This window comes from Pithys albifrons, chromosome 6 (assembly GCF_047495875.1).
Source record: "Pithys albifrons albifrons isolate INPA30051 chromosome 6, PitAlb_v1, whole genome shotgun sequence".
NCBI classification, from domain to species: Eukaryota; Metazoa; Chordata; class Aves; order Passeriformes; family Thamnophilidae; genus Pithys; species Pithys albifrons.
In genome coordinates this window covers 23,920,149-23,934,815 of record NC_092463.1, presented here as the reverse complement: position 1 = coordinate 23,934,815, position 14,667 = coordinate 23,920,149, and the positions used below count along the sequence as shown (strand labels likewise).

The following is a 14,667-nucleotide window of genomic DNA, read 5'->3' as shown; positions in this document are numbered from 1 at the left end:
CAGCATATAGCCAAAAGAAAATTTGAATTTCGTATAAATGCCCAAAACCTTCTTAGCTAGACTCTGCTATTTTTACAGAGGTAGTTCATCTGAACGTAGCCTAAGACTAGTTTAAATAGACTTGAGAACAAGTTAAAAGATTTTAGTCTTGCTCAGATTTGAAGGTTTTATAATCCTGATAATTTGAAGACATTTTGATTTCCTGTCCTTTTGTTAGAATTGGTCACGGACTGCCCATCAGGTTAAGAATAAGCTTACTGAGACTGTCTGCCAATTATGTATTTTATAATTTTTAGAAAATACATCATGCAAGTTTGCAGATGTATCTTCATACATATACAGGATCTGTCTGTTAAGTGGGAAGAGTAGCAAGTTGACATCCAGCAGTATAGTAACAAAAGGTGGTGGACTTTTCTCTGCAACATTAATCTCATCAGTGAATTAAAGTTCTGTTGTTCTACTGTAGCTATACAGTTAGAACAGAGTATCATGGTTATGGTAACACTAATGTGTGAATATAAGTGTTTTTGGAGCCTGTGGACGATGGCTCTAGTGCTCCTTGGGTGAGGATTTTTCTGTATGACATCCTGACTGCTGCTTTTGGGTATGTCTTGTGTTTTCCCGGAAGGGGCCGGGGTGTAAGTCCTGGCACTGATGCCTGAATTGTAAGTCCCGCTGTGCTAAAATGTAAGAATGTGAATACTCACACTGAGTGCTGTCTGGGGTGTGGTCTCTTCAACAGCTGGAGTGTGGAATTGTGAATTCTGGCTGTGGTGCTCTGGAGTGTAGATTCTGCTGAGAATGGAGTCCTGGAATTTGAATGTGACATTTTAATAAGAAAATTGAAAGAAGAAAAGAGTAAAATCTGAATTCACACTGTCTCTACAGCGTACCCGTCCTCTGTCTGCCAGTGATGCTGAAGTTAAAAGCTCGATTCCCTTAGGCAGGGAAAAAGCAACAGGAAGGCACAGCAGCTCTGTGCTAGGCCTCTCCATGGAGGAGGTAAGTAGACTATTAAAAAGCTTTTATTTACCTTGGCTTTCATTCAGTATGTGAGGTTATCTGCTCAACAAAGAGCAAGCGCATGTATATGAAAAATACGACAGAAGCAGCAGGATTTTTAAAACTGAATTGCTTTTACTGCTTGTCCTGCCCTCGCCCTCAGTTATGCCAGGCATACATGTGTGCTTGAAACAGTGATAGACTCCCTTGGAATTTAAATGCAAGACAAAACTGTTTAAGGATATCATATGTACCCAGCCGTTGGCAGGACTGAATAGTCTTGTCCACTGAAACAGAGATTTTTGTAAGGTTCATTTTTCTTTGTTTCCTATGTTGGTGGCTATTTTCTTTTTTTTTTCCCAGATAAAAGTTCTTCGGCGAGTGAGAGAGGAAAATGAACGAAGAGGAGGCTTCATCCGGATATTCCCTACCCCATTAACGTGGGACCTTTATGGGTAAGAGTATGAATCTGATAGGATTGATGCTCTGTGTTGAGGGATATTCTGTTTTGGGTATCAGCCATCTTGGCAGTAAAAAAGACATTGACAGTTTTGGTAGAGAATATTTTAGTGTTGGAGATGCTGTTTTCTGATCCCTTGTTTTTATCAGCTGCTGCTTTGCCCAACTGCACCCCATGGAAAGCTGTCAAACATTGCTTCTGGTGTTGCTTTTCTATTAGAATAAAAATGTCTTTGCTTCAGGTAATCCATTATTGTTATCTGCTTTTACATCCTAGATCACCATACTGTGTACTTTTGTAATAGACCATAAACACGGTATAGGGCTTGCTTATTCTGAAAATGATGCTATATTACACTTTTCTGGGTTTTTTTTCCAGTCTGTAATGTTTTCTGTCTCTTGCAGCACCAGGAACTTCAGCTGAAGAATTATAGCTCTCCTTTCCTCTTTTCTGTTATGGTGCAACATGTTGTCTGAATCGAGTTCTTTAATATTTTTTACAGGTCATTTATTTATGTGTTATGCTGCGTAGAGTTCTATCTTGGTAATCCTGTGTTTTGTTTTTACAGATCCTTTTTAGAGCACAAGACATCAATGAACTACATGCTGGCTACACGTCTGTTTAAGGACAGGTAGAAAGCTTTTCTGTTTGGGAGGGAGGGTAAAGGGCACAAACATCACAACAGGGATTGATTCCTCACTTATCCAGTGTTAGCAGCATGTGATTTACAGGAGTGATGATAGTTCATCATCTCTAGTGTGCTGGTGACTGTGGAATTTTCTCATATATTTACATATTGTGCTTCTGAATCCAGGGGCACAAAGGACAATACACACAAGTCATGGGAATCATTGGAGTACACAGATTACTATAGTCATGAGAACTTCAAGCATGTAGGTTTCTCAGTGAAGGGATTATATATAGATGGTCCTTTGCTTACCTTTTGTTTCAAATTTCAAGTTGCATTAGAGCTTGTCCTCATTTAAAGTAAGCACTGAAATTGACTCCTGCAATGGTTTAGTATCCCTGTGTCTTGACCTGTGCAAGCCTGATTTGATGCCTCTTTCTCTGGGTTGTACTTGGGTGGAAATGGCAGTTCATGCCACTAGCTGAACTTCCATGGAGAGTTGTACACAGTATCTTTCACTCTGTGTTTAATGCCTTTCCAACAGTTCTTCTTATCCAAATTTGAGATCCACTATAAAGTGACTACCAAGTAAGGATAAGGAAGCTGAGAAAAAAACCAATATTTACAGAAGCTCTTCCTGCATCAGCACTGTGCAATTTTTCTCCGTGTACGTTCAAGGATGTGTCTAAAGAGTAGTTCCCAATGACACCTTCTCCAACCTAAGCCTGACAAATGCAAGCATCAATTTTAATATAGCTTCTCAGGTTTCCTCTTTTGGAGCTCTTTTTTCATCTCCATAGAACTCAAAAGCAATTCTGTGAATTTGGTCTTCTCATTGTACATAGAGGCTATGGAGGCTTTTTAATCCAGGTTGATCCAGAGTGGAAGGTAATTTTTGATCTTTTTCCCTTTATAGAGGCAAGATGAAAAGAGACTTCTCCACTGGGAGATCCCGGTAAATGGCTTCTTAATTAAATAATTTGTACTTTGTAGCATTTATTGTAAATTTAGATTTGGACAAGTTCATCTTTCAAGCTGTGCGTCAACAGCATTTCTATCTGAAATCCATGAAAATAATTTCAGAAACATAAATACAGTGAGAAAGTAATAAACCCATATGTGGAGAACTCATGTTTTGTTGGATTAGACCTTAAAATTGCTCCTCTTAGTCTTCCTGCTTTGGTATTCCTGCCACATTAATAAGCCTTATCACTGAGCTCTCTCAAAAGATCTCATAGTGCATGAGGGTTTTGGACTTCATATACCCATATGAAGCAACAAGAATTTTCTGTTTACACTTATATCACACAGAGTACTTTTCTGGAACTTTGCACAGTAGCAGAAAGTTGTTACTTTTGTTTGTTATGTTTTCCTTAAGGAATCTGGCAGAGCTCCTTGTCCCTTGGTTTAGGCAGAACTTGTAGAAAGTATGACATTTTTGTAAACATGTAGATGATATTAAAATTCTTTTTTCTGACCAAACAGTGAAGAACAAGCTGTCTGCATAAATGATTCAGATGACTAAACTAAGGTCCATGTCTTTCCATTCCTCTCCCTTGTTTTGTACTCTTGCAATTCAGTTTTCCTTATTAATTGTGCCTTGAGCTGCTGAATGATGATGCTGATGCTCAGTCATGAAAGCATCATACTAGATAATTGTGTGTTGAGGCTTTAAGTGATAATGTTCTGTAAAGTACTTGTAAGACTCTCTGCAAACATTTGTAGGCTTAAATAGAGCAGAGTTAGACTGATGATAAATATTTCTTCCCTGTATCAGGAAAGAAAGTTTCTTGAAGAAATTCATCTACTAGGTCTCTTGTATCATCAGGAAGAGAAGTACAAAGGGAGATTGAGGGATGTCTCTGTACTGTGCTTCCCAGAGCAGGTCTTAATGGAAGACTGGATATGAGGATGGAAGTTGTGGACTCTCATGCTCTCTTTTATGAGAGAAAACTTGTTTCCCTGGAGTTACGGAAGCGTCGGCGCTGTCATGGCAAGGCTAAAGCAGCACAGACAAGATCAGGTATGCGTGGCTAGAGTTCTAGATGAGCAGCTAGTCAAAAGCAAGCAATTAAAGGAATTATTCATTTGAAATGTGTGTGAATGAGTTGTTCTGGTTTCAAGTGTTAAAACTTTTCACTTCATTCCTCTTCTGAGCTTTGTGCTTGTTTAGTGCCTAAAATTTCGTTCCCACCTTTCCACATCCCTGTGTATATGATTAAAGGTAATCAGTAAAGGTAATACTTGTGTTGCGTTTTGGGTAAAAAATTCAACAGTTTGTGTACCTCTGTAGTTCTTCAGCTTTGCAGAGTAAGATGGGACCTTCCAGATGTGTTCTTTGACATAGCAGGGACACTAAGCTGTTGGAAGGAGAGAAATCCTTCTTATCCAAGCAGATGTTAGAAAAACTTGAGAGAGTACAGAGGTGAATGATCCTCACAGGTGACTGTTCTGAAGCCAGTATCTAAACTCTTTCTAGTAGCTGTGTAATACTGACTGCAGTGGGAGAGATTGTAGGTTACAAAATGATTTTTGCAGCTATGTTGGGGTATATGATGTTTATTGACACAAATGGAAGTTTAGATTTTGTAGCTTTGGTTGATTTGACACACAAAGTGCAAAAAATGAGTATATGTATATGTCAAGTATGAGTGTATACAGATGTCAGTAAACATTTGTAAAGTTAAAAGATGAATCCTAGTCTGTCTTCTCTGATATTGGGAAAAATGGGCTTCTCAGCTGTTTGATACACAAGCAGAAAGACAGAAAGGACAGTACAGGGTAGTGATACTTAAGATTATCTTCTAAAATGGTGTTGTTCTGTTCTTCTGGTAGAAAAGAGTTTAGGGAAAACCAAGGAGCATAACTAGCAGGAAAGCCCTCTCCACTCTTTTTTCTTAACCAGCATAGGCGATTTCTCCTCTACTACAGGCATATCAGAATCAACAAAGCTGTCCCTCAAGTCAGACACAGAAGGTGAGGAGGAAGAGGAGGTGGATACAGATGAAGATGAAGAGCTTGGTAGAACTGTTTGTTCTGTTTCGGACACCCAGGTGAAAAACAAGCAAAAGCTCTCTGACTCAGTGAAAACTGGTTGCAAGGAGAGGTTGCCCGAAAAACTTGACAAGAAAACTGGAGATGGAGAAGAACTGTTTCTGCAAAAACTAGGCTCAGAGTCTCGGTTTAACTTGCTTCAGATTGTTCAAAAGCATGGAAACCTGAGGTGAGAGATTTCTGCATATTGCCTTTAGCTTTGACTTGCAGCTAAAACTGGTTAAAATACAGGGAATGAACATTTAGTGCCGCATTACGAGTGTGAGGTGATAAGACCCTAGAAAAGGGGCCTTAGTTTTTGTCTAACTGTGTGCTGCTTTAACAGCTCATTGGCACAGAAGGGAAGTTGTTGCGAAGTCTGACAGTTTACCTAAATGCTTCACCTGCTGGGATCAGTATAAAACATAAGTCATAGTTTCCATGGCTATTCTTCAATCTGGTGATATAGTCTGTTCTTTGGTCCACTCAGGCTTCTAAAATGCCTCTTTGTCTTAAAGCAGAATGCCTGCTACTGAATTCTAAAATTTGTCTTCTCATTGTTTGTGGTTGCCAAGAAGTGTGTATAAGTATATGGTAAATTTCCAAGAAAACTTGTGTAGGAATATGTCAGTGCTGATCTCAGGGCTGTCTCCATAAATTAATGTTCTCATTTTTGTTTTTGATAATAGAATTATTATCTCTGATAAAAATTTCTGCTCAAGATCTTTGCCTTCTGAGAGCAAGATTAGGAAATCATTTGAGAGTGACAAATGACTGAAACATCTCACTGAGTGTTGTTGAGTGTGATTGTGTGGAACAGAGTATGTTCTGATGCCTGGCTCTGTTGTTTGGAAAAAAGAGAGGTGCTGGAGGAGATTCTATAGAGTAACACCAAGCAGGGTCCTACTAGATGTTTTGAAGTATGATCCTCCACTTGAATGTGTATAGCAAAACTATCTAATTGTAGATGGACTGAAAGGCCAAAAAGAAAACCTAGTCATGTATATCTGTGTAGGAGGATTTTGCATGTTCCAGACAAGAAGCAGCATTATGTGTTCTGTGAAAAATGTCCAAAAGTAGAGAAAATAAATATATCTTGTTTCTTTCTTAGTTTAGTTTCTGAGAGAAATTATGGATTGTTCAGTGGATTTGGATTTGGGGATTGTTCTGATGTCTTCTTGCGGCAAGGACATTTGCTGTTGTGACACAGGAGATTCTGGAACCTGTTTTGAGGATGACCACAGCAATGCTGTGCCTATATCTACGTATATAAAGAACTAACTCCTGCCAAGAACGTAAGCTCTGTCTGGTGTTCCTGGCAGAATCTTGCTTAGCACCCAGCACTGTTGGGATTCCCCACAGAAGCATGTAAGGCTTGTGGTTGACTTCATGTTTCAAAATTATGCTGGGCTTGGCCCAGTCTGATCTGTCTTTGATGAAAGCATTGCTTGTGGGTTCAACAGGCAGAGGAGCTGAAGTAATGAAATTTTCATGCAAGAGAAACCAGGCTTGTTCTGGTCGGTTTTTGTAAGTGGAAGGACCTCCCTCTTGTTCAGTCAGTCTGATGAGGGAATTTCTTCCACTCAGTCAGTGTTACTGATAGAGAGATGACAGTCAAATGGACCTTGTTCCCCAACTGTGCCATTTCTAAGGAAGTAAAATGAAAAGGGATTTATATATTCCTGCATTTAAAACCTCAAATTTCAAAATCCCATGCACAATAGGAGATGCACTGTTATACAAGGACCTTCTTTAGCTTTTAGTCATGGAAGTATCAGGTGCAGGCAAAGAACTGTATTGTTGTGATGATGTTGATAACATGGGCTCCTCACTTTCTAATTGAATTCCTGATCATGAGATGTTTGAGTTGCACCTGAAGCAGACCTGGCAGCCCTAGAGAGCTCTGAGGGGAAGAGCCTTTTCTGATATATTGTGGCCTGATGTAGACAGTATTGGTTCTTAGCTAGGATAGAATGTTCTCCTGATGTTCCACATGTGTGGAAAAAGAAGGTAGGTGTGGTGACCTGCAGCATACACAGCTCAGAGGTGTTACAAGGGCTGCTGTGCATTCTGGAGTTCACTAAAGTTCCTGGAAGACAGAAATTGTAACCAGGTATTTTCATTATGTTTTGGTTGCTGGTACAAGTACAGCTATCCACAGAGGATGTTAGTTTGAGACTTGAGAACTTACCACTTGCATAGCCCCTCTTTGGCCCTGGTATGGTCTTCAGAAGCATCAAAAGTTGGTGATTAAGCAGATGTGTGGATGCTTCCAATGTATTTTATTTTAATTTCAATTTATATGATTGATGCATTGATCTCTCTAAGTGCTACTATGTTGTATGATTCCTGTGTAACACTGTAACACAGTGTTCCTGAAATTTACAGACTTTTAAACCAAAAAGACTAAATTGCTGCACGAAGTTTTTAATGATATTTCAGAGACTCATGTACATGGAATCATAAGGATTGTGTAAGTACCTGAGAATGTTCCTATGAAGCAGAGAACAAGTAGAGAAAGTATGGTGAGGTTCCTGGGAAATCAATCTGAAGCTGATTTTAATAATCAGTTCAAGAATGACACAAAATGTAGAAATGTGCTAATGAAATTTGGTGATGGAAAAGATTCAGGAGTTATTACCGTGACAGAAAAGTAGCGCGATAAATGTGGGGAAAACAGATAGGCTTGAACATAGGAATAATACAAGTAGGATGAAATGCAATAGCACAAAGTGCAGGGGCATGCTTTTAAGAACTAATAATTTACAGCAGAAATTTTGTCAGTTGGATGTTCATTGACTGGAAATTAATTATAAGGAAAAATATCTTGCATGCTGGTTGATCACAGAAGGTTTGTGAAGCTCTAGCTCATACATGCATGCAAACACCAAATGTGGTCTAGGGCTTATGACTTGACATACTTCTGAGACATCCTGTGGAATATTGTATACAGACACTATCACCCATGTTCATGGAAGGTAAGCTGTGTCTGGAACAGGTGGCAGTGAGCTGCTACTCTTACTGTGCCACCAGTGTGGGTGCTTTCTTAGAATACAGTGAGAGAGGTGTATAGTTCACCCAAATGAAATGAAAACTATGGAAGTATGGAATTGCTGTTTATAAATACACTCAAGGTAGGAGACCCATCTAAGGATTAAATTAACTAAGATATAGGACAATGTTGGAGAAAGAAAAAGCAAATATAAACTGCTCGTGAATGAAGCTGGACTGGGTAGTAAAAGAAGGTTCCTCATTACAAAAGCAGTAAGTTCTGGAGTAATATTTCAGGAAAGTAATGGATTCAAAAGTGTAGTTTGTTTTAAGATGAAACTTGCTAATTTAGTAGAAAATAGTAGGACATTGCCTGTGATAGAAATAGGAATCTGTCACTGACACTAAAGCCAATCTGCTGCTGCATCCTTACGAAAAGCTTCTAGCAACTGTGGGAAAAACTCTGAGGAAGAGCAGAGACTGGGAGAGCAGAATGCTTGAGGATAGGTTTTAGACCTAGATGACAATGAACAGAAATAGGTAAAACTTTCAGCAATTTCTCTCACAACAAATGCATGTGCTAAAGTGACTACCATTATGAGGGAATGAGAAGTGATGTGTCACTCACAGTCCTTTCCTCAGTTTATGTTCACAGATTCCCAACATGCTCAGCCAGCTGCACAGCAGATTTTGCTGGTGTTCCTTCATTCTTCAGTGGTGCCTTGCTCAATGAAATTTGGCTTGTGTCCCTGAGCCAGCAGGGGAGAGCTTACTTTCACAGATTTAATTCTTTAATTTCCAGTGGGAATTACAGGGCCTTTGTTATAACTCTAACACTGGTATGAAGCCCTTTGTTTATTTTATGGTCTGTTGTTGTGGTGTTCAAAATGTTTGTGAAGACAGAGGCCCAATAGAGCCTTGAATTTGGTTCAAAAATACAGTTTTGCTGATGTTCTTGTTATTGCCTTTTGGAGGAGAGTAATGAAGACTGTGAAAGCCAGGAAGAGCGTTCCATTTTTAGAAATTATCTTAGAACTTAAGAGAGTGGCTACCATCTTTTGTATGTCCTGCAATACCTACCCCATCTTGCTGAACTGAAGATCTGCTTGAATATGTTGGTGGGGTGAAGAGGTCGTGCTTTCTTTGCACCTAGAAGGTCCTTGATGACTGTGCTTTGATCCATAAGCTGTGCCTGACTTGTGTACTTCTTCCTATTCCTGTTCTGAGTATGGCTGATTGATTCTTTTGGTCCCCAGCAAAGTACAAGCTCGTAGGGCTTTCTCCGCCTATCTACAACATGTGCAGTTACGACTGATGAAGGAGGCTGGTGACCAGATCCAGAATCCTGCCTGGGCTGCCAAAGAGGATGAGCAGATGGTAAGAAGCTTTGTGCTGGCCGGACTGAGAAGCCAAGCTGAAATCTGCCTTGGGACTTTTGAGGTTTGTTCCCATCCTTGCAAGAACAGAAGTCCAACTGAGATGGTGTTTGTCTGTCTTTGTCCAGCTGCCAGTGCTGTAATTTTAATATACAGATGAGGTGGGGCTGCTGACTGACCTCACAGCAACTATAGGGTAGACGGCTCTTAATGTCTGCAGTGTGGTTGGTTGTGGTTTAGTTTTAGTTAGGCCTTAGTTTTGGTGGGCCTCAGTTTAGTAGGCCCTGATAGTGCTACGCAGATATGAAGGGACAGGTTATCACCTGACTTAAGCAGCCAGAGAGATATTTCATATCATCTGATGTCAAATCAAGTATAAAAACAGTGTAGGGAGGAGTTATCTGGGTCTTTTGCTCATGGCTGTGGTAGTGAGTGGACCTGCTGTGCTGTCCTACAAGGACCAGCCCTCACCGCCGCTTACTGCTACTTCCCATCAGTTTTATCTTAGGGAAGTAAACATTTTTATTGTTATTCTCTCCCTTTTCCTTGCTGGGTGTTTCTTGGGAAGTGTCCTTTGGGGTGCTTTATGGATCCAAAGTGGTGGGGATCTGTTTTTGGTGGGAGGTGGAGAATTGTTGTAATCTTTTACTCCTGTGTGGATGTGTTATATTGCATTTTGCTTTTAATTTTCTCTCTTCTGTGTAAATATAAAAACCTTGCCATTTTAAGTTCCAGTTTTTCAGGTTTGTTTTTTTTCCTTCTCCGTTTCCCTTGAGGGTGGGGAGACCTCTATGACTCTGTAGTGGGTGCTTGGTATTTTGCCAGGTGAACCCACAACATTGGTGTTCACGCTGCTCAGGTATTTTGGTGGTTCTCTGACACTGGTTTCTGAGCTTACCTTCTCTTGAATTCTTCTCTTGGAGATTCCTTAAGATTACTTGCCAGGATCTGATTTCAGCTATGTTAAACAAAGCTATTTCTGCTATGTTAAATATAACAGGTATCCTGTTAAGCCTTTTCTATGTACTGTTTTAATGTATCCAGACATCTGCACTTAGAAGTCTTCCTTGCATTCTAGATAGAGAAAATTAAAGTAACAGCCGCTGAGAAGAGAAAGTAAAAGTGATGATTTTTTTCTGGACAGTATTTTAAGGCCTTGTATTTGATATGTATGCATTTTAAAGAGTGTAGGAAACCCAGATCCCTTCACAATCCTTCCTAAAAGAGCTTTGTACAGTAGGCTCTTGAGCTTTATGCATATTCAAATGTATTCTCACGGAGTGCATGTTGGAGGGAAACAGCCAAAGCAGTTCAGAGATAAAACTGTGTGTCAAGAATAATCAGTCAACTCAGTGGAAAATGTTACCTCTGCCATTTCCAAGTGGAAATTAAAACTGGATTTTTGAGTCGCTTGGTCTGCTGTACTGTGAAAAGTAATGTTTAAAATAACAGATCAAACCAGCCTGGAGTCATGGCAGTGAGAGGTGAGCTGTGAAATCCAATAGTTTGGCTGTGAGGCTGCTCATTTATGCATTAACAGAGCTCCTAAGCAGAAGCAAATCCAAAGGGGAGACAGAAAGGATTCAAAACACCCAGGGGATGCATCTTGCCTTAGGATCTGCCCTGCCGTACGTTTCCCACACCAGAGATCAAACAGACATGATGAGGATTGGCATTATGTGACTCTAGATGGAGTCATCTGTTGCTGTGGAGAGGATGTGGCAATGGGATGTATATAAAAAGGGATGAAATGAGGCTGCCCCACTGTAGTGATATCTGTGGAGATATGTGTGGAGATATCTGACCAAGATCTCCTTCCCTTTGGTAGTGCTGAGAGGGTTTTATGTCAGTATGCTCTATCACAGGCATTATTTAGCATGGTGCAAGTTGTTTTTTGGAAATGCTCTCCTAAGGTATTGGACTTCATGGTTTATTCTGTGTTGTTGCTGCTTTTTACTACTTGGCTTTTTTTTTTCCCCTTTATCTACCATGCTTTTCAAACAAACACTTCCCAAGTGTTCAAAATTCTGACCCACCTCAGGCAACACATACTGCTTTTCTTTCCCACCTCGGATTTGTAGGGCTGTATTAAAAATGCATATTGCAGAATGCTTTTGTCTTCCAGTTTCAGCTTCTTTTCTCAGGAGGGTGTGTTTAGTTCTTGCCACTTATTAGCCACTGTAGTACCTCTGTTGTCTTCTCCCCACATCTTGCAGATGGTCCATTGTTAACTCCATCTCTCTCGCTTGCAGGAGCTGGTGATGCGGTTTCTGAAGCGAGCAGCCAGCAATCTCCACCAGTCCCTGAGGTTGCTGCTCCCCAGCCGTCGTTTGGGGCTCAATGATCGCCGTCGTATCCTGGCTCGGCAGCTGGGAGCGTTCATAATCTGTTATAACAAGGTGACTAATTCTTTCTTAAATCTTCTTTTGGTGGCCCTATTGATTTCTCTTCTCTTCTTCCAAAGCATCTCCTGCGGGCTGTTCAAAGGCACTGTTTGTCATTTACATGGGCTGTTTGCAGCTCTGCATCCAGTAGTGGTACTTTGTTCAAATGGTCAGATGGACAACAGTATTGGTACATTATTTGTGCAGTACAGTAATAACATGCATAAAAAGAAGTGGTGAAATGAAGGGGATTTAAACTGGTAGTTTGTTTTTTCTTTGCCTTCTCCTTGATTCTAATGCTTTGTAAATGCCTCTTCCCATTTATTTGTATGGTACTTCTTTAGGCGGTCCCGTGGTGTAATGGTGAGCACTCTGGACTCTGATCACCAGGTCGTGAGTTCGAGTCTCAGTGGAGACCGTACCGGGCAGTTCAATGCCTCCCTGCCATCCGATCCCGTCAGATCTCGGATGCTCAGCAGGGTCAGCCCCGGTTTAGTACCGGGTGCTGTAGACAGTCCTGAGGACTTCACTGTCACTGTCCAAGCTTGCTCGGCCATGGCAGATGGACCTTGGGACTTAAACGGTGGGGCCAGTTCTGCGCACGCTGAGCCTCACCTAAAAAATCCACTGCACAGGCTCGAAGGGCACACCCCCACGTGGGAAAGCCCTTCCCAAATCTTCGTTCGTGAAGTTTGGCCACACATACACTTCTTTAGAGATAATTTTTTTGTACAGAACAATATGAAATATGTATTTTACTATTTGTTTGGTATACTTGGGGACTGCGACCTATCTGTAGCAAGGGACTCTATGTGCTCAGTGTTAAAGACATGTAGGTCATAATTTAAATAATTTTTGCATCTTTAGGTGTAGAAGGTGCTGTTCTTAGCATAGTGGTTTCATGCTACTCTTTGCTTTACAAGGACTGCTTCCCCTTTCCTTTGCCCCCTAGATTTTCTTTAGTGTTAGAACAAGGGTAGTTGATATTTTGCTTTCAGAGGCCTCCAAGCTCCTTCTCATTATGAGAGGATATTCACTTACATTACCTAGTCAGAACTGACATTTGGTAACTTGATCTGTCTAAGCAAGGTTGGTATTGAACCAAATCTCTTCCAGGGAGTGCCTTGTAAGCCTAATACTTGCTGACTTACTGTGTTAGAAGTAACCACAAAACACTTGGGTGGCTCTGTGGTGAATGAAGAATGCAGCTGCTTTGGATATAATTTCCACTCAAATTGTATTCAAACATGAAGATTTTCTGCTAACTCTTGAGCAAATCCACAAAACAAAGCTGTGCAACTAGTAATAAATCAGAGCATTTTCTCAGTTAGAACAAGTGAGAATATATCACTTGAGGTTTTAGGGCATACATGTTTAAGCCACTGAGAAACTGTTAGACTTTGAGGGTTTTTGATGTCTGATACCAACATGCAGGCTTCTTTCCTTGACTTGTAACTTCAGATTTAGTAGGGATTCCTACTAGCCACTCAGTATCTTCTGTAATGACACAGAGTAAAAAAAAAATGCTGCCTCCAGCAAACTAAGTAAAACAGATCACATGTTGTCCAGATATTTACTTAAGTAGTGAAGGGTAGAGACATATCCCATACTGGCTTTTTCTTCCCTGTCTTGAATTACCTTTCAAAAGATGTATCTGATGCTTTTGTCCTGGGAATGCTCAGGGTACCAGCAGGCAGAAATGAAGTGGAGGTTGAGTCTGGTCAGAGAAAGCTTTTAAACTGGTACTGGTATTTTAGACAGGCCTGAAGGTGTTTTTTTTTAATGAACAAGAAGGTTTGTATCAATACAACCTCTAGTGTCAGCCAGTTCAACCGCTGTAAAACAGATCGTTTATGTCCAAGAGCTTGCTCCCCTTTTCACATGCAAAGGCGTACCATTTATTCCAGTATATTTTAGTGTATAAGTGCATGTTGTCACAGGCTGTACTGTTTACTTTCTTAGCTTTTGCTAAAGCAGTGTGGTTTTGGTATCAGCAATTGGCTGCATGACAAAAGAAATTAACTCAGGAGAAATACCAGTTTACAGTGGAAAATGTGGATGCCAACAGCAGACATCCTTGATTCAGTTTTTTTAATATAAGTTTATATTTTTCCTCTCCTTTCTTCCTGAGTATCTATCTACTCCTGGGACTAATGCTCAAATAAAAGCTGTTCTGAGGAACTTCGTATTTGTGACTGAAACAACAAAAGTAGAGAGAGGACCTAATATCTGTAAAGAATTATTTTAATTTTCTTTCTCCTCCTTCCTTATGTCCCAGGAAAGAAGAGTGTATTTGAAGGAAAAGCACATACTTATGAAGACTTGACTTTTTCTTAGCAAATGAATTATGTCAGGTGGAAGAGTGAAGAGTTTAGCACATGCTTGGGATGCTGTCCATGGGGCGCTCTGTTCATTCACGCTGTTGCACATAGTGAAATACTTTTAATTTGGCTTTTTGGCATTGACACTCTTTTTCCTTAGATCCCATGCAACTGTTTTTTGTATTCTTGGAGCTATAGATGTGCTGTGGGACACAGACACTTACTGATCCTGCTTATTAACAGGAAACGGAGCAGATGGTTCAGAAACAATCAAAAAAAAAACAGGAAGAGGAGGATGAGGGAGTAAATCCTGAAGACTTTCAGAAGTTTATTACCAGAGCAAGGTAGGAATAGATTTTATTTGCTTTGATAAAGGGTCTCCCAGCCCTGAAGGTGATGGAATTGTTCTAAAGATGATTTGATTGATCTAAAGACCTTTCAATACCTTTACTGACTGTAGGACCTCTTCCTG

The 14,667-nt window shown here is 40.3% G+C and overlaps 1 protein-coding gene across 8 annotated transcripts in view; it reads left to right on the top strand.

The window, feature by feature from the left end:
* The window catches only part of TTLL5 (tubulin tyrosine ligase like 5), a 134,446-nt gene that overhangs the window by 45,868 nt on the left and 73,911 nt on the right, over positions 1–14,667 (top strand). For 7 of the 8 annotated variants that reach the window (XR_011698018.1, XM_071557799.1, XM_071557801.1 and 4 more), the window contains 9 exons: positions 889–1,002; positions 1,366–1,457; positions 2,031–2,093; positions 3,007–3,045; positions 3,971–4,113; positions 5,022–5,313; positions 9,371–9,554; positions 11,743–11,889; positions 14,439–14,539. Coding sequence is in view for 7 of the 8 variants with exons in the window: in XM_071557799.1 (XP_071413900.1) it covers positions 889–1,002; positions 1,366–1,457; positions 2,031–2,093; positions 3,007–3,045; positions 3,971–4,113; positions 5,022–5,313; positions 9,371–9,554; positions 11,743–11,889; positions 14,439–14,539 (1,175 nt within the window). In the remaining variant the exon portion in view is untranslated. The remainder of the gene's footprint in view (positions 1–888; positions 1,003–1,365; positions 1,458–2,030; positions 2,094–3,006; positions 3,046–3,970; positions 4,114–5,021; positions 5,314–9,370; positions 9,555–11,742; positions 11,890–14,438; positions 14,540–14,667) is intronic. The other variant, XM_071557802.1, reaches the window with a different exon arrangement.